At 39.8% G+C, this 24619-nt stretch overlaps 1 protein-coding gene across 30 annotated transcripts in view; it reads left to right on the forward strand.

The window, feature by feature from the left end:
* WNK1 (WNK lysine deficient protein kinase 1) overlaps positions 1 to 24619 on the forward strand; it is a 156607-nt gene that overhangs the window by 121778 nt on the left and 10210 nt on the right. For 12 of the 30 annotated variants that reach the window (XM_031651009.1, XM_031650990.1, XM_031650993.1 and 9 more), the window contains 17 exons: positions 3100 to 3249; positions 4444 to 4902; positions 5598 to 5876; positions 6568 to 6665; positions 6788 to 6950; positions 7821 to 7937; positions 8284 to 8457; positions 8663 to 8720; positions 9011 to 9133; positions 9539 to 10974; positions 12110 to 12193; positions 14000 to 14086; positions 15307 to 15367; positions 18706 to 18782; positions 20155 to 20816; positions 21558 to 21760; positions 23879 to 24073. In XM_031651009.1, coding sequence (XP_031506869.1) covers positions 3100 to 3249; positions 4444 to 4902; positions 5598 to 5876; positions 6568 to 6665; positions 6788 to 6950; positions 7821 to 7937; positions 8284 to 8457; positions 8663 to 8720; positions 9011 to 9133; positions 9539 to 10974; positions 12110 to 12193; positions 14000 to 14086; positions 15307 to 15367; positions 18706 to 18782; positions 20155 to 20816; positions 21558 to 21760; positions 23879 to 24073 — 4426 coding nt within the window. The remainder of the gene's footprint in view (positions 1 to 3099; positions 3250 to 4443; positions 4903 to 5597; positions 5877 to 6567; positions 6666 to 6787; positions 6951 to 7820; positions 7938 to 8283; positions 8458 to 8662; positions 8721 to 9010; positions 9134 to 9538; positions 10975 to 12109; positions 12194 to 13999; positions 14087 to 15306; positions 15368 to 18705; positions 18783 to 20154; positions 20817 to 21557; positions 21761 to 23878; positions 24074 to 24619) is intronic. The other 18 variants (XM_031651002.1, XM_031651003.1, XM_031651011.1 and 15 more) reach the window with 6 other exon arrangements.

Genomic DNA, 24619 nt, shown 5'->3' on the forward strand with positions numbered 1-24619 from the left:
CTGCAAAGACTTTAGCTCATGTAGTTAGAAATGTTTATTGAGAACATCAGACAGAATTGTTTTTAAGCCATAAACATAAATTTAGTCCTTGTTCTCAGCAATATGACTTCACTCTTCTGAGGACTGTATGTGATTTTAAACAACTGGTTTAAAGATCTCTCTAAGATATCTGTATAAGGGTTACATGAATAAAAACCTATAAGATAAATGCAAAAAAAAAAAAACTCGTTATTTTAATGTTACGTAAATAGGTGCTTTTCGGTGCACATTTTACCTGAAGACACAGCTTAGAGGGAATGTGTTACGTTATGCCAGAAAACTGCAGGAGCATTCATAATTTAGCTTCAGTGAAGGTAAAGATGCTGGTGTCTTTACCTATGAAGAGTTTGGGGGAGAGGGAGCAATATTTCTGAATTAATGTATTTAGTATGCAATCTTATTTAGGTGTATAAATTAATAAGTTAGATAATTATAGATATCTCATTCACATTCCTTAAAGTTTAAATATATTCAAGTTGGGAAATAAAAAAGGTTTTCTGGTTTTTTAGTTCCTTTTTCTCAGGTGGGAATTAACAAATGTGTCTTATATTCAGAGCACCTTTAGAATTGGCTACATGTGGTGGATCTTAGTTTGCAGAAAATAAATTTCATATAATTCAGCAGCCATTTCTGCTTTTTTAATAGTTAAAATAAGAATACATTGGCCGGGCGCGGTGGCTCAAGCCTGTAATCCCAGCACTTTGGGAGGCCGAGACGGGCGGATCACGAGGTCAGGAGATCGAGACCATCCTGGCTAACACAGTGAAACCCCGTCTCTACTAAAAATACAAAAAATTAGCCGGGCGTGGTGGCGGCGCCTGTAGTCCCAGCTACTCGGGAGGCTGAGGCAGGAGAATGGCGTAAACCCGGGAGGCGGAGCTTGCAGTGAGCCGAGATCGCGCCACTGCACTCCAGCCTGGGCGACAGAGCGAGACTCCGCCTCAAAAAAAAATTAAAAAAAAAAAAAGAATACATTATCAGAGGCCGGGTGCGGTAGCTCACGCCTGTAATCCCAGAAATTTGGGAGGCCGAGGTGGGCGGATCACGAGGTCAGGAGATCGAAACCATCCTGGCTAACATGGTGAAACCCCATCTCTACTAAAAATAAAAAAAATTAGCCGGGCATGGTAGTAGGCGCCTGTAGTCCCAGCTACTCAGGAGGCTGAGGCAGGAGAATGGCATGAACCTGGGAGGTAGAGCTTGCAGTGAGCCAAGATGGCACCACTGCACTCCAGCCCGGGCGACGGAGCGAGACTCCATCTCAAAAAAAAAAAAAAAAATACATTATCAGAAATACTTAAATAGGAATAAGCCAAATATGACTGCTGTTGCCATTATATTTTAACATTCTTTTGGTGATTTTAATTGATAGAAATATAAGAGCAGAAATATTATTTGTAGAGATTATCACCTAACAAAATCTAAGATGCTTATCACAGTGGCAAGATACATAATAAATGTACAAATAAATAGCTTATCTTTATGCCAGCAGTAACCAATTAGTTGTATGGATATACCAGCATATACGTAAAAGGCTGTTGGTTGCAGCATTATTTTAAGTAGCAAAAATGAAACAACCAAAGTGTTTATCATTAGGAGATCCCATTTAGAAATTAAATGAAAGTAGTATGCTATAGAACAGTATGTATAGGAAAGACATGTTTTTATTTATTTTAACAAAAACTATGTGAAAATGGCCACTTACGCATAGAAAAAAATCCATGAAGGTTATGCACCAAACCACTAATAGTGGTTTCCTCTTGAGAACAGGATTAGGGGTATTTTCATTAACTTTATAATATGATATACTAGTTAAAATTTTTATTACAAGTATATGTGTATTAAGGAAAAATTTAAATTAGGTATTAGAGGATCTTGAAAGTCAGCCATAAATTTCAAATTTTCTTTATTTATTTATTTATTTATTTTTTTTGAGACAGTTTCACTGTTGTTGCCCAGGCTGGAGTGCAATGGCACAATCTCGGCTCACTGCAACCGCCGCCTCCCTGGTTCAAGCGATTCTCCTGCCTTAGCCTCCTGAGTGGCTGGGATTATAGGCATGTGCCACCAGGCCCAGCTAATTTTTTGCAATTTTAGTAGAGATGGGGTTTTCTCCATGTTGGCCAGGCTGGTCTCGATCTCCAGACCTCAGGTGATCTGCCCGCCTCGGCCTCCCAAAGTGCTGGAATTACAGGCATGAGTTACCGCGCCCTGCCTCAAGTTTTTATTTGTTAGGCAGAAGGGGCAGTACTCTAGGGGTCATAGTCCTGTTTTGTTTGGTTTTGTTTGCTTGATTTATTACAAAATTTAGTACTCGAGTATAGTTATGTGCCGTGCATTAAATTAGGTGTATAATTATGTGCCATGCATTAAATTATACCTGAGTGCCTAGTACATAGTAGATTCCCAGGTGTCATTCCCTTTGCCCCACTTTGAGTTAAATGATAATGTCCTTGTTTCAAAAAGAGAAACTTCATTTTTATAATAAAATAAGCAATCTAAGGCATTAACAGCTAGTAAATATTAAAGCTAAAATTTGAAAATGTCTGTTATTCCAAATCCAGTGCTTTCCTCACTATTTTGTAGCTATAATCAAAACTATTCTTCAAGCATATTAATTATACAGTTGATAAAATAGGGTAAGGAGAAAAGATTAAAGGAAGCTACTAGATTTATCTGATATAGGTGCCAAAGTGAGAGCTGATGCCAAGAGATAGGGAAAAAGGGAATGGCAGGGATGGGATGGGGAAAGGAACTGTCTGGATATGTTATCTAAATGTCTTTGTAAAGACCTGTTGTTGGGGTGAGGGAGATACTGTGTGAAGAGCCAATGGTAACTCGAGTATTAAAAGATTGGTTAATTGTTCCTGGTGGCACCATCACAAAGAACATCAGAGGGAAAACAAATATATAATGGAAATTGATGAATTTGGGTGTGTGCATGTCTTGATTACTAAAATCATTATTTACAGACACTGAAGGCTTTAGGTAAACATGCTTCCTTAGAAACATGCTGTTACTGATTTGAAATAAAACTGAATCATGGTATTTTATTCTTAGCAGCAGGGAATACAGCAGACAGCCCCTCCTCAACAGACAGTGCAGTATTCACTTTCACAGACGTCAACCTCCAGTGAGGCCACTACTGCACAGCCAGCGAGTCAGCCTCAAGCTCCACAAGTCTTGCCTCAAGTATCAGCTGGAAAACAGGTAAACTTTTTTTTTTTAAATCAGGTAAACTCTTAATTTCTGAAAGGATGCTAAAAGGGGTCTCCATGTAACTTGTCCTTTCATGTGGATAGACCCTTGAAGTAGGTTAATCTCATTGCAAAAATGAAGTGAAAATCACCTCATTTGTGCATATGCATTGTTTGATGTAAGTGGGTACATCACTGACAACATTGACAATCCAAAGTTTCACTGTTAGTCTTACCAGTCCAAAATCGATGTAACAGGTACTAGAAATAATGGGTTAAATAAAGGTGCTTCGGTGACTGAACCGATGACGTTCCCTAGAATTGTGTCAGCTGTGTCTGATATTCTAGGTTTCCAGCTGTGCTTTATTTTCATGTGGATTTCTGCACTGTTTACTATGTGGAATTTTTTTTTCTTAAGTAGTCCTCCTAATCACTTGAAAAGTACCCTGTAGAAGGTATGCTCTTCTAAATGACCTTTTTCAACTTTATTTTTGAGTACTGTTGTGCATGTATGTGCACAGTGTAGTGTTACCCTAATATTTCATCACATCCGAGATGTTATCAACTGTAAATGTACTATATTTTATGTACCACATCATCAGTTATAAGATAGATCCCAATTTCTCACATGTTAAAATGATCAGGTAGTGGAGAGGGATGATTGCATCCTAGAATGAGTGAAATATGTGAATTATACAATTTTTATTGAGTCATGTTAGACTTAAGAGTTTTAGAAATAATATGAATGAAATCTTAATTCCACTGGGAAGGAATTCATTTGAATTTCACTAACTACTGTAATAGCAGTCATAACTTTAGTGATAGCATTATGGTATATAAAATATATTTCAATAAAGCTCTTTAAAAAAAAAAAAAGCAAACCCCTTGTCTATGGAAGGGTCCTCTTTTATTGCCAAATGCTGAAGCATTAGCAAGTATTTCTATGACAAAAGGTATAGAACAGTCATAGTCTATTTAGACTTTCTCTCCTGCTCTCCTTTCCATATTCTTATGTTGGCATGTTAACTTAACACTAATGTATGCAGGGTTTTGTTGGTTTCGTGTTTTTTTGTTTTGTTTTGTTTTGTGTTTTCCTTCTTTTTGGCTAATACGTAAATCTTGCTTTTGGCAGCGTTGCTTTTTTTTTTTTTTTTTTTTTTTTTTTTAAAAAAAAGCCTGTCTGTTTTGTTTTTCTTTACCTTCCCAGCTTCCAGTTTCCCAGCCAGTACCAACTATCCAAGGCGAACCTCAGATCCCAGTTGCGACACAACCCTCGGCTGTTCCAGTCCACTCTGGTGCTCATTTCCTTCCAGTGGGACAGCCGCTTCCTACTTCCTTGCTCCCTCAGTACCCTGTCTCTCAAATTCCCATATCAGCTCCTCATGTGTCTGTGGCTCAGACAGGTTTCTCATCCCTTCCCATCACGATGGCAGCTGGCATTACTCAGCCTCTGCTCACGTTGGCTTCATCTGCTACAACAGCTGCGATCCCGGGGGTATCAACTGTGGTTCCTAGTCAGCTTCCAACCCTTCTGCAGCCTGTGACTCAGCTGCCAGGTCAGGTTCACCCACAGCTCCTACAACCAGCAGTTCAGTCCATGGGAGTACCAGCTAACCTTGGACAAGCTGCTGAGGTTCCGCTTTCCTCTGGAGATGTTCTGTACCAGGTATTGTGTTAGCTAGCAAAAGAGGGCACCATAGAGTTTGATCCTAATCGATCAGCAAGAACAATGGAAATCTAATAGTTGAGTGTCAGAATAACTAGCAATACCATGTCAACTAGAGAAGCAAAATAGTAAAATTCTGAGAAAGGATTGGGTAATGATGTTCAGTGATTCCTGATCCATTTTTCTCAAGACACCTCTTCAGAGAAAAATGGTTCTCTCAGTATTCAGTGTAAGCTGATCGAATGCTAGATGTGGTTGATAGTATACCTGACAACTCTTACATACATGGGTAGAATAAATAGAATAGCCAACATGGTATCAACAGAGAGCTTCAGGGTTTACATTGGGAAAATTAGCATTTCATGATATGACTGTTATGTGGAAGAATTTTTGCATTCTTCCATTTAAGATTGGCTAGGAAGAAATTGTGTTCCTCCTACTTAAATCATCTCTAGGTGAAGACAACCAACAATAAAAGTATTATTGTAGAGTCCTGTCTCTTCTGTTGGAACCAGTCTACTACTTCATTTCAAGAATGTGGTCTTTATATGCCCTTTAGATTATTAGAAAGAGATTGGCTACTGTTCTTCTTTGCTGTGTGCTTTTATTTATTTATTTTTTTTGCATGTCTTGCTGTTTTGCTAATTTAATGACCCCCAACCTGCTCTAACTCACCTTCCTCATTTCTGTCACAGGGTTTCCCACCTCGACTGCCACCACAGTACCCAGGAGATTCAAATATTGCTCCCTCTTCCAACGTGGCTTCTGTTTGCATCCATTCTACAGTCCTATCCCCTCCCATGCCGACAGAAGTACTGGCTACACCTGGGTACTTTCCCACGGTGGTGCAGCCTTACGTGGAATCAAATCTTTTAGTTCCTATGGGTGGTGTAGGAGGACAGGTTCAAGTGTCCCAGCCAGGAGTGAGTTTAGCACAAGCCCCCACTACATCCTCCCAGCAAGCAGTTTTGGAGGTAAAGAGAATTACTGCATGTTTATATATAAAACATACATAATTGGATAAAAATGATAAAGGAGAAAGAAACAGGCTCCCCTGGTTTAGAACTGATTTGGAGACTATGTCAAACTAACTTCTGCATGACTTTTTCTTACAGCAGAATGAAATGCCAATGTGGGGTCCTTGTTTCCACTGGCTGTTCTGTTGGGAAGTGAGTGTGCCTTGGAGAGGATTAACCCTATTAGCACTTCACTTCTCTAGCTAGCACTTTAGCCATTATTCTTGTCCTTTCACAAACTTTTTCCATTGGCAGTCATAAGAGTATCTTATCCTCCTGTGCTCTCTCAGCAATCATTTTTGCCCTGCTAGGAGAAAGATCTGAATTCATCTTTGTACTTTGCTCTGCCTGCCCTGTTGTACACTTCTGGTAAGATGCTGGCTGCATGGCGAGTTGTAGGTTCACACTGCCTAGCAGATATGTTGGCTGACCTCATACCATGCAGTCTATACCAGAGACTAGCTTTAGAAACTTCCTTTGGAATTTTAAGTCCATTATCTCTACACGCTAAATATTGAGAATTTACTAGTAAATTTAGTGCTTCTAGGACTTAGTGGGGAGGGATAAGGAAAAAAATAAGTAGATTATTGGGGATAGGGATTGATAAATATATTACTACCGAGATTTGAATTATCTTTTCGATTCACAGAGTACTCAGGGAGTCTCTCAGGTTGCTCCTCCAGAGCCAGTTCCAGTAGCACAGCCACAGCCTACCCAGCCGGCCACTTTGGCTTCCTCTATAGACAGGTATGTAAAACTAGAATTCTCCTTCCTCGACTGGTAGATAAGATGATATGAAACACCAAACTGTCAGACCTTTAAATCTCATATTATAAACTGCACTTTTATTTTCTTTTTAAATTTCAAAGTGCACATTCAGATGTTGCTTCAGGTATGAGTGATGGCAATGAGAACGTCCCATCTTCCAGTGGAAGACATGAAGGAAGAACTACAAAACGGCATTACCGAAAATCTGTAAGGAGTCGTTCTCGACATGAGAAAACTTCACGCCCAAAATTAAGAATTTTAAATGTACGTATTACTGATTTGTGGGTTTCATGTCGTTAAAGGAATGTGACACTGAAAAAGATTTTAGAAGTCATCACATCCAAACCACTCACTTCATGAAATAAAGATAACTATCTATGTGTGATAGATAATTGCTTTTTTTTTTGTTTTTAGACGGAGTCTTGCTCTGTCACCCAGGCTAGAGTGTAGTGGCGCGATCTCGGCTCACTGCAACCTCTGCCTCCCGGGTTCAGGCGATTCTTCTGCCTCAGTCTCCCAAGTAGCTGGGACTACAGACAGATGACACCACGCATGGCTAGTTTTTGTATTTTTAGTAGAGACAGGGTTTCACTGTATTGGTCAGGCTAGTTTCGAACTCCTGACCTCAAGTGACTCACCCGCCTTGGCTTCCCCAACCACTGGGATTACAGGGACCCAGCCAGATAATTTATATAGTACTCTTCTCATTTAATGCCTACAGTCTCTTTGACTTAAATATCACATTTGTAGAAAAATGAAAATGTGGTACATAAAGCTATGATAGGGCCAGCAGTTAATATCATTTAAATATTTCTTAAGGCTGAGATGAATTGATGAATGTATAGGATCTTAAAATTAGCCAGATGATATTCTTACATCCATATTTCTGTGATAAAGCACTACTTACCGTTTAGAAAAAGAATAGAGAGTTTTAGTAAGTAGCTCAAAGGCTAATGTCTTCTCAGATTTTTCTTGCTACCAGTTTAAGAGACAAAGTACTATTGCTCCAAGGAACAGTGATAACACTATGCTTCCTTAGACATAAAGTCAAGTGCCAATCTGCATTGCTTTTCTGAAATTCAGTAATAAAGCTGAATGTGGTCTTTGGAGATGATGTACCTTTTTTCTTTTTAGGTTTCAAATAAAGGAGACCGAGTGGTAGAATGTCAATTAGAGACTCATAATAGGAAAATGGTTACATTCAAATTTGACCTAGATGGTGACAACCCTGAGGAGATAGCAACAATTATGGTATGTCTGCATTTGGAGTTCTAAGTTTTTCCTTAGTACTTGATCTTAATAGCCATTGCTCTAGGCAAATATGCCATATTTTGTAATCCATGTTTATTTAAAGTTATGCATTTACTTCAGTGTGGGTAAAACTAGCACACCCAACCTGTGATTTAGTGATGTTTTTGTCTAGGCTATGTCTAACTAGATATTGAAGTTCTTACAAAGAGAAGAGCTAACTTGAGTACAAAATAAATAAAAATATAGGTAAGTATGCAGATAGGACAGAAGTCATAAAACTGATAGTTGAATGACATAAAGTTTAAGAAATGATGCTAATTAGACTGACATCACATTTCTTTTACAGGTGAACAATGACTTTATTCTAGCAATAGAGAGAGAGTCATTTGTGGATCAAGTACGAGAAATTATTGAAAAAGCTGATGAAATGCTCAGTGAGGATGTCAGTGTGGAACCAGAGGGTGACCAGGGATTGGAGAGTCTACAGGGAAAGGATGACTATGGCTTTTCAGGTTCTCAGGTAGGTTCACCACTCCCATAGTGAAACTTTGTTGATTTAAAATATTTTCATAGTTCTAAATTTGCTATGCAAAATGTCCAGTGATATCACCTGACACCTATGACCAACAACAAACTTTTATGTTCTCTTCGCACGTGGCAGTTTGCTTTGCCTAGTCATTGAGATTGCGTTTGAGAATGTATTTAATCACTTTTGTTTGTTGTAGAAATTGGAAGGAGAGTTCAAACAACCAATTCCTGTGTCTTCCATGCCACAGCAAATAGGTGAATTTATTTTCTTTCCTTGTTTTTACCTTTGACTTAAGAAGCCATTAGCTGGAAATGGTGGCGGGCATCTGTAGTCCCAGCTACTCGGGAGGCTGAGGCCTGAGAATCACTTGAACCCAGGAGGCGGAGGTTGCAGTGAGCTGAGATCGCGCCACTGCACTCCAGCCTGGGTGACAGAGTGAGACTGTGTGTCAAAAAAAAAAAAAAAAAGCAATTGTGTGTGCCAATAATGAAGTCTAACAATACTTACAATAATAAGTTGCATGCGTTTGTTGGTTTTTGACCAGGCATCCCTACCAGTTCTTTAACTCAAGTTGTTCATTCTGCTGGAAGACGGTTTATAGTGAGTCCTGTGCCAGAAAGTCGATTACGAGAATCAAAACTTTTCACCAGTGAAATAACAGATACAGGTAAGGGATTGATTCTGCCACATTGTTATGTAAATTCTACAGTGCCACTGCTATGTTGAAAGCTTAATCATAAAGCAGTAATTTATGATGACACAGATAATAAAAAAGAATAGAAAACTGAAGTTATAACCAACAGATAAACATATGAGAGAGGGAAATAGATGTAGAATAGAGAGGATTACAGAAAAAGCCAAGAAGCACGGCCATACCTAGATATAGCCTGTATAATAGATATTGTAGTATGTGTTTATTTCTGCACTTAGTACTATTGTCTGTGTTTTAAGATTACTCCTTATTTTTTTTATCAAAAACATATTTATAGGAGCTGACTTAGGCTAGTGGACAATCTTTTGAATCCATCCTTTTAAAATGGGCTGATTCTTATTTTTTTGTATTCCTTTCCAGTTGCTGCCTCTACATCTCAGAGCCCTGGAATGAACTTGTCTCACTCTGCATCATCCCTTAGTCTACAACAGGCCTTTTCTGAACTTAGACATGCCCAAATGACAGAAGGACCCAATACAGCACCTCCAAACTTTAGTCATACAGCACCAACATTTCCAGTAGTACCTCCTTTCTTAAGTAGCATTGCTGGAGTCCCAACCACAGCAGCAGCCACAGTACCAGTCCCTGCAATAAGCAGCCCTCCTAATGACATGTCCACATCAGTAATTCAGTCTGAGGTTACGGTGCCCACTGAAGAGGGGATTGCTGGAGTTGCCACCAGCACGGGTGTGGCAACTGCAGGTGGTCTCCACATACCACCTGTGTCTGAATCACCAGTACTTTCCAGTGTAGTTTCAAGTACCACAATACCTGCAGTTGTCTCAATATCTACTACTTCCCCATCACTTCAAGTCCCCACATCCACATCGGAGAACATTGTTTCTAGTACAGCACTGTATCCTTCAGTAACAGTTTCAGCAACTTCAGCTTCCGCAGGGGGCAGCACTGTGACCCCAGGTCCTAAGCCTCCAGCCGTCGTGTCTCCGCAGGCAGCAGGCAGCACTACTGTGGAAGTCGCATTAACATCAGTTTCCGCCACCACTTCACTGCCAAGCACAGCTTCACAGCTGTCCATTCAGCTTAGCAGCAGTACTTCTGCTCCTACTTTAGCTGAGACCGTTGTAGTTAGTGCACACTCACTAGATAAGACATCTCACAGTGTTACAACTGGATTGGCTTTGTCCCTCTCTGCGCCATCTTCCTCTTCCTCTCCTGGAGCGGGAGTGTCTAGTTCTATTTCTCAGCCTGGTGGGCTGCATCCTTTGGTCATTCCATCAGTGATAGCTTCTACTCCTATTCTTCCCCAAGCAGCAGGACCTACTTCTACACCTTTATTACCCCAAGTACCTAGTATCCCACCCTTGGTACAGCCTGTTGCCAATGTGCCTGCTGTACAGCAGACACTAATTCATAGTCAGCCTCAACCAGCTTTGCTTCCCAACCAGCCCCATACTCATTGTCCTGAAATAGATTCTGATACACAACCCAAAGCTCCTGGGATCGATGACATAAAGACTCTAGAAGAAAAGCTGCGGTCTCTCTTCAGTGAACACAGCTCATCTGGAGCTCAGCATGCCCCTGTGTCACTGGAGACCTCACTAGTCGTAGAGAGCACTGTCACACCAGGCATCCCAACTACTGCTGTTGCACCAAACAAACTCCTGACTTCTACCACAAGTACTTGCTTACCACCGACTAATTTGCCACTAGGAACAGTTGCTTTGCCAGTTACACCAGTGGTCACACCTGGGCAAGTTTCTACCCCAGTCAGCACTGCTACATCAGGAGTGAAACCTGGAACTGCTCCCTCAAAACCACCTTTAACTAAGCCTCCGGTAAAATTATTGGGATAAAATAATTAGATAAATATGATCAGTTTTTTGTCTCCCTATTAAGTATATTTTTCAATTCAGCCTTGCAAGTTAGAAACATAGTTATAAAGTTACCTGGCTTATAGTATTTATTAAACAAATTGACAGCAGTTTGAGGGTATATCTACAATGAATATAAGATTTTTTTTCAAGTGTGGCAGGATTTGGGGGTTAATTATGCTGCACAGTTTTCCATGCGTGTATAATTATCGGGTAAAATACAAGTATTTCATCTGAATTGGTACAAAGTGAAGAAGTCTGTATCCCAAAAGGGAGCTAAATGTATCTGTCAGCAAAATGTATGCAAATAACAGCAGTTCATAATCTTTGTTTCAGTGAGAATGAAGCAAATTTTTTACTTCGTTGTAGATTCCATAGTTGAACAATCTGGGGGTTATAAAAAATTGGAAGTTAGTAAGGAAATACAGAGGAGGAAGAAATAATCTAATCCTAGGACTGAAGTAACTGGAATTTATTATCTAATTATGCTGTGGTGGATTTCCTCTTGTTCTGCCACCTTCTCCAAATAACAAGGCTGTGTTATATCTACTGTATTGTATGCTTCAGCCTCTTTCTGCATTGCCATTGATGTGAGGTTCTTTTTATAGTAGGATAATGCAGAATCTTCACTCAGATAAAATAGAAATTCTTCATAATACTATTAGATTTCTGATACCTTTTGTTATCAGGCCTGCCTGTTGGTTATTTCTTAACCAGCTACTGTTTTCTTTTCTCGGAAAATCTTGTTTTACATGGCAAAAGCCTGATACATACTGTACCAAATAAGTAGCTCAAGAATATCTGGATACTGCCACTTATGTACATACAGCCTTTGTTCTGTTCTTCCGAGGGAACGACTTTTTACTGTATTTTACAATTCATTTTATAGGTACATTGTAGTAACCCCTATAAGAATATCACTGGTCATCACACCTTTTTTTTAAGACAGATACCAGAGTGTAACCTTGGTGATAAACATGTCTTAACTAGATACATTTTATTCTTATATTTGTGCATTCAAATTAGTTGATTTGCTCTTCAGTATGCAGTCTTTATATTTAATGTCTCATGGACTTGAATTTCCCTTTGTTGTCTGTAGGTGCTGCCAGTGGGTACTGAACTTCCAGCAGGTGCTCTACCCAGCGAGCAGCTGCCACCTTTTCCAGGACCTTCTCTAACCCAGGTGCCTCAGGACTTGACCAGTTTCTTCCTGCGCCCTACTTTCTTTGACAAAGCTTGCTGAAGTTATCCACTGTGGTCTTGGCTTTTGTCTATTTGGCTTTGATTTAGTAACACCTTTCTTTTAAAACGTTATAACCAATGACCCAGGTCCTACTTAAAGTAAGAAGCTTCATAGCTCTTCTGTTTGTCATGTTTCCGGTTATCTGAAAACACTTGATACTAATATTTTTTTGTATCTTATGAAGGAAGAAAACAGCAAAGCCAACATTTTGCCAGACCTATATAGCTCCCTTTGTCATTCATACTTCTGTAGAATAGCGAAATTGCATATAAAATCAAAATTAACTTTGAGAGTGCCTTAGGAAGAAGCAGCACAGTGGCAACTGATAAACTTTTTCTGTGAGTCCAGAGCAACCAGTTTTTTCTTGAATGTTTATCATTTCTTTCACTAGCCACCTAATGAAGTAATTAGCTTACATATAGGTAGGTATAGGAGTGATATTTCATGAAAACTGTGTGTGCTGTATCTTTTAAAATAAAAGCCACCCAGCTCACTGAGGTGCTAACATGAGATTACTCATGGAGGAACTGAGACCAGCCACATGAACTTGAGATTCCCATCTCACAGTCAGTTCTGCTCACTGAGTGCAGTGGTGGACAGAATTACGTGTAATATTTATTATTTCCCTTTCTCACCCCAGCCTACCACCAACACATTTAGTTGAATTTCCATAAGAAAAGTACTAATTGTGAATCTGTTGTGACCAGGAAAAAGCTTCTGACATGAGACAAACCAGTAAACTTTTAAACTAAATTAGGAACTTATTTTTGAATCATATATAAGAAATAAGAAAAACGTGATAAACTGCTTACTTGAGAGGCTGAGTTGGAATTTATCCCTATTTCTTTGGTCCCAATATACAGGGGAACAGTATTTAAGGAACTTGCCACAATAAAGTAAAAACTCCAACAGAGAAAGCACTCCATCAGCCACCAGATTTGGGGGAAAGTGCATTGTGAAAGTCCGTAAATCAGGAGTTTAGTTTTAAACTTATTTTCTCATTTAAAAACATGTATTCAGATTTCTAAGGGAGCATAAAGTGTGATGAGAAATAGCAAGTGAGACATGTGGAGGGGTCCTAGATACAGGGAAAGGCATCAGTGAAGGCTGTGCAAGAATAGATTGATAGAAGCCAAGACGGATGGAGGATTAGACTGTGGAAGGGTAGAAGGAAGCTGTGTGCTTGGGGTGGACGGAATGGTTAACAGGATGGAATACCCAGATCTCCTTGCCACCATCTGTAGGGAAGAAGTATACATGTAAGACCTGAAGAAGAGAATAATATCCTGTGATAGTGACAGAATATGTTAATGCCATCTTTTATTCATAGGGACAACTTCCCAGAAAGATGTATAAAACTGAGAAAGAAAAGAGGGAATATGAGATACAGTGACTCTACCAGTAGATCTTTGTACATTTTTCACAATATATTTTAAAGATCGCCCAAATAAACAACTCTTTCTACCATTTTGAGTAACATCAAACATAGAATGTAATAAGACTTCTCTTAAACTGCAAAAACATGAACTACTCTAAGCCTTGAGAGTCTGACATACAATCTTGAGAAACCAGCAAAATAATCAAAGCAGTAGACTAAATTTGAGTATAGTTTTATATGTTCTGTAAAGACACATGTTATGTTGTGCCAATATGAAGCATAAAACAGTGTGTCCTATCTAAATTGGCTCTATATCGTGACTCTGAAGGTGCCAAGGAAGTGTATTTACTCTGATTGTTTTCATTCAGTCCCAGCAACCTCTAGAGGATCTTGATGCTCAATTGAGAAGAACACTTAGTCCAGAGATTATCACAACTGTGACTTCTGCAGTTGGTGTAAGTTTTGAAAATCTTGATAAAATCTCCTCATAACCTTAATATATTCTATGCCTGGGACACAAACTGTAACCTAAACCATTATTAATACGTTTAACATGTATTCAGAGTCCCTGCTTATTCTAGCCAAAAGAAATGAGACTGGTTAATGAAAGATTAATGCTGACTCAGGAGTATCACTGTGGAAAAGATTGTATTTGAAAGGTGCTTTTCTAGTTGTACGTCTGGTTAGATTGTGCCACAGATCAATTCTATGGATTTTGTATTTTTGTTTTAGAGGAGGCTAAATTTTGTCAGATTAAAATAATGTTTTGGGCCAGGCACAGTGGCTCACGCCTGTAATCCCAGCACTTTGGGAGGCCGAGGCGGGCGGATCACTAGGTCAGGAGATCGAGACCATCCTGGCTAACACGGTGAAACCCCATCTCTACTAAAAATACAAAAAATTAGCCAGATGTGGTGGTGCACACCTGTAGTCCCAGCTACTCAGGAGGCTGCGGCAGGAGAATAGCATAAAACCCAGGAGGCGAACTTGCAGTGAGCCGAGATCGCACCACTGCACTCCAGCCTGGGCGACAGAGACTCCATCTCAAAAATAATAATAATAATGTTTTGATTGAAACTGTTTTTCTGTGACTATCCAAGTTATACCCTTAAGCATCCTATGAGAAAATGAAGAAAGCAATCAAGAATTAAGAGTAGAAATTCCTTCTTTTAAAATGTGCCTTTTGTTTTTTTTTTTTGGAGACAGAGTCTTGCACCGTTGCCCAGGCTGTAGTGCGTGATCTCAGCTCACTGCAACCACTGCCTCCCAGGTTCAAGTGATTCTTCTACCTTAGCCTTCCGTGTAGCTGGGATTACAGGTGCCCGCCACCACACCCGGCTAATTTTTGTATTTTTATTAGAGACGGGATTTCTCCATATTGGCCAGGCTGGTCTCGAACTCCTGACCTCAAATGATCTGCCCATGTTGGCCTCCCGAAATGCTGGGATTACAGGTGTGAGCCACCATGCCCGGCCCTGACAGGTGCCTTTCTTTACATCAGACTTTTAGACTTTAAAAGAAAAAGAAAAGAAAAGAAAATGTTCTCAGACATAAGTGTTTCATCACATATACTTTCTTTCTGCCCTTTTACAAAGACCATAGGAAAAGCAACAAGGCCAAAGTCTGAGTGACTGAAGCTAAAGATTTGTGGTGTCTGTCTGTGTATGTTTTGCAGCCTGTGTCCGTGGTGGCTCCAGCAGCAGTTACAGAAGCAGGAGCACAGCCTCAGAAGGATGGTGAGAAACATCCTTCTTCTTTTTATATTACTAATTCCAGTCCTACCTGCAGTTGATTCAGGAGGTTTACTGTTTCAAAGACACATTTCCATGTATTTGATAACTGAGGAGCATTGGTAGTAATATCTGAAGCTTGAAAATTAATAAATCTATTCTGTTGTTATTTGGCAGAGGGAAGGTTATACAGGAGGTAATGATAAGACCCTTCATTATTAGCTAGGCCAGATCCTTGCTATTAGAGATTAGGAAATTAAAGCATACTGTATTTAGAAAAGTTAATTTACTGATAACCTCTTAGCTTTTGTGACACTGGATATATAGGGATAGAAGCTTGAATAGTCTGGACATATATTTGTATGGAAATACAAATGTAAGATTTCAGTTAGTCAATTTAAATATTTTTATCTTCAAGGCAGTTATATTCTCAGTTGGCTCTCATTTTAAAAGAAGTCATGTGCAAATCATTAGAACAGTCTAGAAATGATAATGTAGATTATCAAATGTATACAATGAAAATAATAAATTAAAAGTTTGCTACCAATAAAAAGAGAATGTAGAATATGAAAAAGGTAGCTTTTCAAATCATTGAAAGATGGAATTTTTTTTTTTTTTTTTTTGAGTTGGAGTTTTGCTCTTGTTGCCTAGGCTGGAGTCCAGTGGCATGATCACAGCTCACTGCAACCTCCACCTCCCATGTTCAAGCGATTTTCTTGCCTCAGCCTCCCAAGTATCTGGGATTATAGGCATGCATCACCATACCTCGTTAATTTTGTATTTTTAGTAGAGACAGGGTTTCTCCATCTTGGTCAGGCTGGTCACCAGCCTCAGGTGATCCACCCGCCCTGGCCTCCCAAAGTGCTGGGATTATAGGCGTGAGCCACCACGCCTGGCTGAAAGATGGAATATTTTTATAAGTGGTTTAGAACAACTCGAAAGCCATCTTGAAAAAAGCAAAGGTGGATCACTAGCCTAGACATAAGTAAAGTCCAAGTGGACCAAAGATGAAATATTGTATCATAAAATAGTATTATATGAAATCATAAGGGGATTTTTTTCAACTGTCTAGAACAGGGTTGACAAACTTTTTTTCTGCAAAGGGCGAGACAGTACAAATTTTAGGCTTTCTAGACCATATAGTCTCTTGCAACTTACTCAGATCTCAAAAGTAGCAGTGGACAATACATAAATAAGTTTGTGTTTCAATAAAATTTATCTACAAAAACAGGCAGTAGGCTGAATTTGGTCCGTGGATCAGTTTGGAGTTCTCAGATACGTTTAATAGAGGTGTTAAGTTCAATGTCTAATCCAGAAGCAAGTAGTAATAGATATAAAATTTTCTTCATGGAAGAAAAGTGCCATTGATTGCAAAGATAAATGAAAACCTGGGGAAATATACATATTTGTGGGAGGGGGAGGGGTATGTGTAGTCATATCACAAAAAGAATTCGTTTTGCTAATATAGAGTTCCTAAAATTCAACGTGAACCAAAAAACAATCAGAAGATACAGAAAAGGAAACTTAGACGTGAAAATATTTAACATCCGTAATGATAGAAATACAAAGTAAGGCTACAGCTGATAGCAGTTCCCACCTCTCATTGGTTAATTCAGGGGTTTAATAGCCACAAGTGACTTGGTACAGCCTCTGTGGGGATCAGTTTATAATAGTGATGTCTACTGCAGTCTTAAATGGAAATAATTCAGCACTTTCATTACGGTGTATTTATTGTACAGATCTATAAGAAAATATTTATTTTTAAAATAGCAAGAAATTCTGGGCCGGGCATAGTGGCTCACGCCTGTAATCCCAGCACTTTGGGAGGCCAAAGCAGGTGGATTGCTTGAGCTCAGGATTTTGAGACCAGCTTGGGCAACATAGTGAGACCCCCATCTCTGCAAGAAATTTTTAAAATTAGCTGGATGTGGTGCTATGCACCTGTTGTTCTAGCTTCCCAGGAGGCTGAGGAGGAAGGATCACCTGAGCCTGGGAGGTCGAGACTGTGGTGAGCTGTGATGGCGTCACTGTACTCTAGCCTGGGGGACAGAGTGAGACCCTGTCTCAGGGAAAAAAGAAAAGAAATTCTGAATAATTTAAATGCCCATCAGTAGAAGCCTGATTAAATGTGAAATATATATATGATATATGCATAGGGTATGACACTATGCAATCATTAAAAAGAATGAGGCATTGATGTGGAATGATCTCAAAGATATAGAATTACATGAAAACATCAAAATTGCTCAATGTTCTACTAGCTATATAAAATAAATATATATCTAGAAAGAAACTGAAAGCATTGTTCCCCAGAAAGGTTTTAAAATTGCCCAAAACTACTTATCAGTAATTCTGAGGGCTGGGTGCAGTGGCTCACGCCTGTAATCCCAGCACTTTGGGAGGCTGAGGTGGGCGGATCGTGAAGTCAGAAGATCGAGACCATCCTGGCTAACACGGTGAAACCCCATCTCTACTAAAAATACAAAAAAATTAGCCAGGCGTGGTAGCGGGTGCCTGTAGTCCCAGCTACTGGGAGGCTGAGGCAGGAGAATGGCATGAACCCAGGAGGTGCAGCAGCGTACAGTGAGCCGAGATCGCACCACTGCACACCAGCCTGGGCGAGAGAGCAAGACTCCGTCTCAAATAATAATAATAATAATAATAATTCTGAGAACTGTACTATCCTATTCTAGAATTTGCCTGTGTTACATTGAGAAAATAAAATTAGCTGGTTTTCATTTAAAAATGGGTCTTGGCTGGACATGGTGAGTCACACCTATAATCCCAGCACTTTGGGAGGCTGAGGCAGGCATATTACCTGAGGTCAGGAGTTCGAGACCAGCCTGGGCAACATGGTGTAACCCCATCTCTACTAAAAATACAAAAATTAGCCGGGTGTGGTGGTGCACACCTGTAATCCCAGCTACTCGGGAGGCTGAGGCAGGAGGATCACTTGAACCCAGTAGGTGGAGGTTGCAGTGAGCTGAGATCGTACCACTCTACTCCAGCCTGGGCAACAGAGCGAAACTCCATCTTGATAAAATAAAATAAAGATGGGTCCTTAACGTCCTCAGTAACATCTCATCCTTCATTTCACTTATATGTCTGAATTAAAGAATGAGTAGTGAGTTTTTAATGCCTGTTAACCTTTGTTTTTATAGTGTGTATTAATGTTATAGCTGGTATCTAGTAGTAGAGCAAACAATAACTATTTTCCCCTGTTGGACAAAGCCTCATGGAGGGAGGAGATAAGGAAGTTCTCTTCGTGTGTCGTTTGGTTTTGCTGTATTTCTAGCCAAAGGGAAAATAAGTTAATATTTTCCTCATCCATGTATGTGTTTCAGTTTCTCAAGCCACAGAAAAAGGCCCTGTCCTAGCAACTAGTTCAGGAGCTGGTGTTTTTAAGATGGGACGATTTCAGGTAAGACAGTCACTTTGCGTTGCCTTGATTCCTTCCTTTGGAGGAGTTGTCTGTATAATAAAATTACTGCCTACCTCTTTGGGACATAACTGCCAGTCTAGTGATGTCTATTACATAGTACTTTATAGCTCTTTTTAGCATTTTCCTAATAAAAGTAATGTATACTAAAGAAAATATAGATTACTTAGAACAGTAAAAACACGGTAGATAGTCGTACTATCTATCCGCCCACCTCCCAAGATTACTTTTTGGGGTGTATTTCCTTCCACTCCTTGTACAAGTGTGTATTTAAAATTGAGTACCATTTCTCCTGTTCCGAATGTTACAGCTTTTTTCCCCATTCAGTAATTGGTTTACCTAACCAGTCTCCATCATCATCTCTAATTTTTCCAACATAATAAGTAACAGCAAACATCTTTGTGTATAAAAATGTTTTCCACATTTAAAATAACTTTAAGATTAATTCTTTGAATTAAAACACATGATACCATATCACTTTATTTTACTAACTGTCCAACATGTGAGCATTTTCTGGCTGGGAAGAGTAAGTGATATTTTTCTCATTTGTGAACAGGTCCTGAGCGTTTATAGGTGGGCTGAGTTTGTATCTGTAAATACATGGACAAACCAGAGCAAGGATCTGGTTCCTCTTTTTTAGTCACCAGTTAGTTGTGTTGATTCTTAAGGATTAACAGGCATTTAACATTTACCTTGTAGTTTTTCTTATTCACAGGCAACCCTAAAAATTCTACATCTTGTTCATTTATTTTATTTATTTATTTATTTATTTATTTATTTTCTTTTTTGAGATGGCGTCTCACTCTATCACCCAGGCCACTGCAGCCTCCGCCTCCCGGGTTTAAGTGATTCTCCTGCCTCAGCCTCCCAAGTAACTGGGATTAGAGGCACATGCTACCATGCCTGGCTAATTTTTGTATTTTTAGTAGAGACGGGGTTTCACCACGTTGGCCAGACTGATCTGAAACTCCTGACCTCAAGTGATCTGCCTGCCTCAGCCTCCTAAAGTGTTGGGATTACAGGCGTGAGCCACTATGCCTGGCCCTGACCTTTTGTTATTTATATGTTGACTAAGACATAAATCTGAATTCTGTGTATGACATCGAATACGAAAGTAAATTACTTACTTTGTAAGCATAGCCACACAGAATCTGCATCTCTGTACACATGTGTTCTCTGTGATGGTATTCAATTTTTCTTCATAGTCAAAGATGGAGGCACTATGTAAAGAGATAACCAGCCTACTCGTTGACAGAGAAATAAAGTGACTTTATTTTTCCTTTTTTAAATTGTCTGTGATAGAAATTGGATATTGAGAACTTCAGTTTTTAATCTTTGTTCTTTTTTTCATCAGGTTTCAGTTGCAGCAGATGATACCCAGAAAGAGGGTAAAAGTAAGTCAGAAGATGCAAAGTCTGTTCATTTTGAATCCAGCACTTCAGAGTCCTCGGTGTTGTCAAGTAGCAGTCCAGAGAGTACCTTGGTGAAACCAGAGCCGAATGGGATAACCATCCCTGGTATCTCTTCAGATGTGCCAGAGAGTGCCCACAAAACTACTGCCTCAGAGGCAAAGTCAGACAGTGGGCAGCCCACCAAGGTTGGACGTTTTCAGGTGACAACTACAGCAAACAAAGTGGGTCGTTTCTCTGTATCGAAAACTGAGGACAAGATCACTGACACAAAGAAAGAAGGACCAGTGGCATCTCCTCCTTTTATGGATTTGGAACAAGCTGTTCTTCCTGCTGTGATACCAAAGAAAGAAAAGCCTGAACTGTCAGAGCCTTCACATCTAAATGGGCCATCTTCTGACCTGGAGGCCGCCTTTTTAAGTAGGGATGTGGATGATGGTTCAGGTAGTCCACACTCCCCTCATCAACTGAGCTCAAAGAGCCTTCCTATCCAGAATCTAAGTCAAAGCCTTAGTAATTCATTTAACTCCTCTTACATGAGTAGTGACAATGAGTCAGATATCGAAGATGAAGACTTAAAGTTAGAGCTGCGACGACTACGAGATAAGTAAGTATATTTTTTTCTTGTGAAAGAATGTCAGATAAGGTTTTAAGTCCTAGATCCTAGAGTCAAGATTAATAATATTTTTGCCACAATATGCTAATGTCTCATTTCTTTTTTTTAAAGAGACAGTGAGTGCCACAGACAGCACACACACACACACACACACACACACACACACACACACACACACACACGATTCCCAACCTCTGACTCAGAGGCACAGGCAGCTTCTCTTGTACTTATACAATACAGACCCATAGCATTTCTAGTTCTAGAACTTCTTCATTGTTAATATATTATTACTGTGTTATTGTTACTGTATTGTTATTGTATTATTATTTGTATTAATAGCATATTTTATCACTGTTAACTGCGCTTTATTAGTTCACTAAATGAATCTGGTAATGGCACTTGGATGTATGATTATGTTGGCAGGTTTTGTTTGGCAAATTGGATCAGAGTAGCAAATTCAGCTATTGTGTGCATGGCCTCAAAAGTCAGGAAGTGTTTTCCTCCTAATACATTATCAACCATTTGTTGTTGGCTAAGAGCTTGTAATATGGCTTGGGTAATGCAGGCCAGCAAGGTGAGTTGACAAACTATAATCTCATGGTAGTACATTTAGGGAAAATGTTCATTAGTAACTAGTACATACTTGAAAGCAGGTTTAGGAATATGCTGTTAATTCTTGTTTGAATGAAGCGGATTATGGTATTTTGAATTATGTTTGGTTATCTTTCATAGACATCTTAAAGAGATTCAGGACCTGCAGAGTCGCCAGAAGCATGAAATTGAATCTTTGTATACCAAACTGGGCAAGGTGCCCCCTGCTGTTATTATTCCCCCAGCTGCTCCCCTTTCAGGGAGAAGACGACGACCCACTAAAAGCAAAGGCAGCAAATCTAGTCGAAGCAGTTCCTTGGGGAATAAAAGCCCCCAGCTTTCAGGTAAAAAGCCATGGACTAGGTCAGCCACAGCTGTCCTAATCTTTTGTTTCTGTCTCCATCTGTATGTGACCTGCTGAACGTTTGTTATTTTTGTTAAATTTCAAAGGAATTTGGCTCTCCTGATATTTTTGCTTCCTTGACTGCTGGACTTACATTTATTGTACCTCTTTTTGAGCTTATACAAGTAGACTTAGTGAATACAATGGCTTATTCCATTATAATCCATATTGCTATCTACTGGTAATCTTTATTTATGGTTATTCTTAAGGATAGACATTTAGCTTTGCCTGTTAACTCATATAACTCACATTTAACCAAACTCTTGGCAGTTGGAAGAAAATACATTATTCTCTGTTCAGTAAAACTTGGGTGGATTCTTTCTTTTAATGGATGACTTAGTCATAATTGTAACTTAGATTAATGTAATTGTCATATAGATATTTGTGTGTATGTCTAATTGGTAACTTCTTGATTAAGGTTTTTTATTTCATTTATGTTGGGTTAAAGAACTTGCTGGTCATTGGTCAGGCACGGTGGCTCACGCCTGGAATCCCAGAACTTTGGGAGGCCGAGGCAGGTGGATCATGAGGTCAGGAGATTGAGACCATCCTGACTAACACGGTGAAACCCCGTCTCTACTAAAAATACAAAAAATTAGCTGGGCATGGTGGCGGGTGCCTGTAGTCCCAGCTACTTGGGAGGCTGAGGCAGGAGAATGGCGTGAACCCGGGAGGCGGAGCTTGCAGTGAGCCGAGATCACGCCACTGCACTCCAGCCTGGGAGACAGAGCGAGACTCCGTCTCAAAAAAAAAAAAAAAAAAAAAAAGAACTTGCTAGTCATTAAAATCAAAGAAATAGTTAAGTCATACTCTTTTGTAATAGAATATATACATATTCCATTATATAATTATCCATTATATATTTTTATATATATAGTAATGGAATTTATTTATTTATTTATTTATTTATTTATTTATTTATTTTAAGAGACAGGGCCTCACTCTGTTGCTGACTAGAGTGTAGTAGTGTGATCACAGCACACAACACAACAGCCTCAAACTGCTAGGCCCAGGTGGTCCTCCTACCTTAGCTTCCTGAGTAGCTGGGATTACAGGCACATACTACCATGCCCCGCTAACTTTGAATTATTTTTTGAGACAGAGTCCCACTCTGTTGCCCAGGCTGGAGTGCAGTGGCACGATCTCGGCTCACTGCATTCTCTGCCTCCCAGTTTCAAGTGATCCTCCTGCCTCAGCCTCCCTAGTAGCTGGGATTACAGGCACATATCACCATGCCTGGCTAATTTTTGTATTTTTGTATTTTTAGTAGAGATGGGGTTTCCCACGTTGACCAGGCTGGTCTTGAACTCCTGACTCAGGTGATCGACCTGTCTTGGCCTCCCAAAGTGCTGGGATTACAGGCGTGAGCCATCATGCCCGGCCCTGGACTGTATTTTAATTGGGATAGAGAGTTTCTAATCCTTTGGTGAAATTATGGTAGTGTTAACACAATTAGTTGAAAAGTAAAAGAAGGTTAAAATACATTAAAAAGCAGTTGCAAACTTCTTAGCAGTTCCGTTCTCTGGAAGGGTTCACAGATATCCAAATCTAGCACATTAGGACCAGGTCATGCAGTCCATTAGTAGAGATGTGATTGTAAGAGAAATCGGCTAATTTCTGATCTGATCCAAATCAGATCTTTTTTTTGTTTTTGAGACAGAGTCGGCAGTGGGGCAACCTCCAACTCCCGGGTTCAAGCAATTCTCGTTCCTCAGCCTCCCAAGTAGTTGGGATTATAGGCGTGTACCACCACACCTGGCTAATTTTTGTATTTTTAGTAGAGATCGGGTTGCACTATGTTGGCCAGGCTGGTCTCAAACTTCTGGCCTCAAGTGATCCGGCCGCCTCAGCCTCCCAAAGTGCGGATTATAGGCATGAGCCACTATGCCCAGCCTACGTATCGATTCTTAGTGTCATTCCTCACTTCTCCCGTTAGTGAGGACTCTTCTTCTCATCATAGCTTTTGACCCACCATCCATCACTCAGTGGAACAAACCAAATGTGTAAGAACAGTGCCTAGTGAGTACATGTTTCCTCACGCCACTTTATCTTTTGGCAGGTAACCTGTCTGGTCAGAGTGCAGCTTCAGTCTTGCACCCCCAGCAGACCCTCCACCCTCCTGGCAACATCCCAGAGTCCGGGCAGAATCAGCTGTTACAGCCCCTTAAGCCATCTCCCTCCAGTGACAACCTCTATTCAGCCTTCACCAGTGATGGTGCCATTTCAGTACCAAGCCTTTCTGCTCCAGGTCAAGGTAACAAAGCCACCATCATCGCCAAAAACAATAAAATGGAGATGTTGCCATACCTGGGACAACAGCCTGTTAAGGCGGATTGGGAGACTAGCTGACCAGAACACAGCCTGTGTGTTGTACACTTAAGAATCTTTGGGTGAAAGGGAAGTGGAGTGACAATGAGACTCAGTGGGCTCATTGCTCCCATTGGGTGAAATTACTTTTTTTCAAGGAGTTACAGTGAAAAGTTACATCTGTGTGACCTGTATGACTCGCTCATGTGGGATTTGGAACTTAACGCTGTAATATTAGGCTGAGATTTCCTGGATGAAATTCTAAGGTGTTTTAGCAGTTTCTGAAAGCTAATGCATTTTCTTAGCCATTGTAGAATTTTGTTACTTTTAAGTATGGGAGTGGCATACTAAAATGAATAACCATACAATTCAGTTTTTTATCCATAATCTACTTTCCAAATATAGCTCTGTTTATTAATGATTGCTGAAAAAAATCCTGCAGAGGAAAGAGCTTCTAGCCATATTAGAACAAGAATTGAAAAGACTTGGGCAT

This window comes from Papio anubis, chromosome 9, assembly GCF_008728515.1.
Source record: "Papio anubis isolate 15944 chromosome 9, Panubis1.0, whole genome shotgun sequence".
NCBI lineage: Eukaryota > Metazoa > Chordata > Mammalia > Primates > Cercopithecidae > Papio > Papio anubis.